We start from the raw sequence: 2904 nt of genomic DNA on the forward strand, positions 1-2904 counted from the left end.
TTTGACTTTGTGGCAGGGGGAGGACGGTTACAGATCCCATGCTGTGTGGCTCTGTGATCCTGTCTAAGGACCGGCGCTTAAGATCTGTAACTGCCCTCCCCCGCCACAAAGTCACAGAGCAACCCACCCCCCCCAACATTACATCAAAACAACCTCCCAGACTAACCGGGGCAACTAGTCACTGCATCACTGCACTGTGTATGTGCCCTGCTGCTGTGCCTGCCCCCGACTATGTACCCTGCCAAAGGAGACTGTCCTGTCCAATTTCCAACCCCCTTTCCCCTCCTCCTCCAAAAGAACATGATTGAAACAGTAGTTAACAGAAACGAATTTTTTATTATCAACTACACATGGCATTGGGAGGTGAAACTTGGACGTGGGCTTGTGTCAGGCGGGAAGGAAAGAACTTTTCAAATTTTGGGAAATGAGAGCCTTCTGCTACTAGAGCTCTCTGCAGGGGTGGAGTGAGAGTTAGCAGGGACTCTGCCGCCTCTCCTTCTTTGCACTTTGGGTGAGGTGGGTATGGGACTTGGTGGCGGGGGAGGGCGGTTAGAGATGGACTGCAGCGGGGCTCTGTCCTCCTGCCTCCGTTCCTGCAGAACATCCACAAGGCGCCGGAGCGTGTCCGTTTGCTCCCTCAGTAGTCCAAGCAGCGTTTGAGTCGCCTGCTGGTCTTCCTGCCGCCACCTCTCCTCCCGATCCATGTTGGCTTGGTGCATTCGGGTCAAGTTCTCCCGCCACTGGGTCTGCTGTGCTGCCTGGGCTTGGGAAGAGGCCATAAGCTCAGAGAACATGTCCTCCCGTGTCCTCTTCTTCCTACGCCTAATCCGCGCTAGCCTCTGGGAGTGTGATTCCAGGCTAGGTTGTGAGACAGTCGCAGACGGGGCTGTGGAAATGGGAAAAAGGGAGTGAATTCCTCTGAAAGATAAATGTAGTTGTGAACAAAGAACATAGTCTTTCTCTGTGAACAAGACCATGCACAGCACCTTTCACATGCGCACTCAGCACAAGGTCGAATTCTCGGCCTTCGCATTCTGTGCCTGGGGTCTTGAACAGCACATTTGAGAAGCGAGGCAGCACAACGGAATTTCTGTTGCAGGCAGACATGGTAAGCCGTACACTTGTGGCAGTTTAAAACTTTTATATTACCACTGGCCTCATTTCACATTTAAATCAATGTCAGTCCCTGCTGCCAGCAATCCGGCAAGCGGGAACTCTGCCCCTGTCCCACCCCCTCGCGGCTGTCCCCGGGAATGATCCCTTTCGGCTGCCCCTCTCCCGCCTCCACCGCGTGGCTGCAAACCAGCGGTGACAGTTCTGTAAAGGAACGGGAAAGCAGTCCCAACACTAACATTCCCCTACCTAATTAAAAGCAGGTCACCATGGCCGACATCACCCTGATGAGGATCTCCGAGAGCGACAAAGAGAGAATGCTCCGGGAAAGCCTCCAAAGACCAGGGCCATATGCCGCCCTGCTGTGCAGAGCAATGATCCCCGAGTACCTGATAATCTCGTGGCGCGGCAACGTGTCGTACTTCGGAGGACCCAATAAGGCCGCTCTCCCCAAGAACCTCATGCAACGGCTTTCAAGTTACCTCCAGGAGAGCTTCATCGAGATGTCCCAGGAGGATTACTGCTCTATCCCCGCACATATAGACCGCATTTTACTGTAGCTGCAGTAGCAGGGAATACACAGTAGAGCGGCTTGTGCAGGACAATCACTGAAAACCGGACATTGCTAGATTTCTTTTCAAAACTTGCACTGCCCCTTACTAAACCGTTAAGCGCCTAGGGCACACTAATCATGAACAACCCATTCTTTTAATTGTTAATATTCCTGTTTTGTTAAAAATAAATGTTTAGATGTTTACAACACTTACTGGCTGATCCTTCACCAGATTCTGTGTCCGGGGTAATGGCTGGGGACGCTTCGTAGGGGATCTCTGTAAGGGTGATGAAGAGATCCTGGCTGTCGGGGAAATCAGCGTTGTGAGAGCTGCCAACTGCCTCGCCCTCCTCATCTCCTTCCTCATCTTCCCCGTCCCCTAACATGTCTGAGGAACCGGCCGTGGACAGTATCCCATCCTCAGAGTCCACGGTCACTGGTGGGGTAGTGGTGGCGGCAGCACCGAGGATGGAATGCAGTGCCTCGTAGAAACGGGATGTCTGGGGATGGGATCCGGAGCGTCCGTTTGCCTCTTTGGTCTTCTGGTAGCCTTGTCTCAGCTCCTTGATTTTCACGCGGCACTGCGTTGCATCCCGGCTGTATCCTCTCTCTGCCATGTCTTTAGAGATCTTCTCGTAGATCTTTGCATTCCTTCTTTTGGATCGCAGCTCGGAAAGCACGGACTCATCGCCCCACACAGCGATGAGATCCAAGACTTCACGATCAGTCCATGCTGGGGCTCTCTTTCTATTCCCAGACTGCACGGCCATCACTGCTGGAGAGCTCTGCATCGTTGCCAGTGCTGCTGTGCTCGCCACGATGTCCAGACAGGAAATGAGATTCAAACTGGCCAGACAGGAAAAGGAATTCAAATTCAAATTTTCCCGGGGCTTTTCCTGTGTGGCTGGTCAGAGCATCCGAGCTCGCACTGCTGTCCAGAGCGTCAACAGAGTGGTGCACTGTGGGATAGCTCCCGGAGCTATTAGCGTCGATTTCCATCCACACCTAGCCTAATTCGACATGGCCATGTCGAATTTAGCGCTACTCCCCTCGTCGGGGAGGAGTACAGAAGTCGAATTAAAGAGACCTCTATGTCGAACTAAATAGCATCGCAGTGTGGACGGGTGCAGGGTTAATTCGATTTAACGGCGCTAACTTCGACATAAACGCCTAGTGTAGACCAGGCCTAATTCTTTTTTTAACCCAGTTAAGAACATAAGAATGGCCATACTGGGTCA

At 52.5% G+C, this 2904-nt stretch overlaps 1 protein-coding gene across 1 annotated transcript; it reads right to left on the reverse strand.

Annotated features, from left to right (window-relative positions):
- Window positions 1-316: 316 nt before the first annotated feature.
- LOC135984289 (uncharacterized) lies at window positions 317-2594 on the reverse strand. The gene is made up of 2 exons (XM_065599146.1): window positions 1881-2594; window positions 317-886 (listed from the first exon to the last, which is right to left on the reverse strand). The coding sequence occupies exons 1-2, from the start codon at window positions 2455-2457 to the stop codon at window positions 411-413; spliced, it is 1053 nt and encodes a 350-aa protein (XP_065455218.1). The 5' UTR covers window positions 2458-2594; the 3' UTR covers window positions 317-410.
- Window positions 2595-2904: the final 310 nt, after the last annotated feature.

Source organism: Chrysemys picta, chromosome 6, assembly GCF_011386835.1.
Source record: "Chrysemys picta bellii isolate R12L10 chromosome 6, ASM1138683v2, whole genome shotgun sequence".
Classification (NCBI taxonomy): Eukaryota; Metazoa; Chordata; order Testudines; family Emydidae; genus Chrysemys; species Chrysemys picta.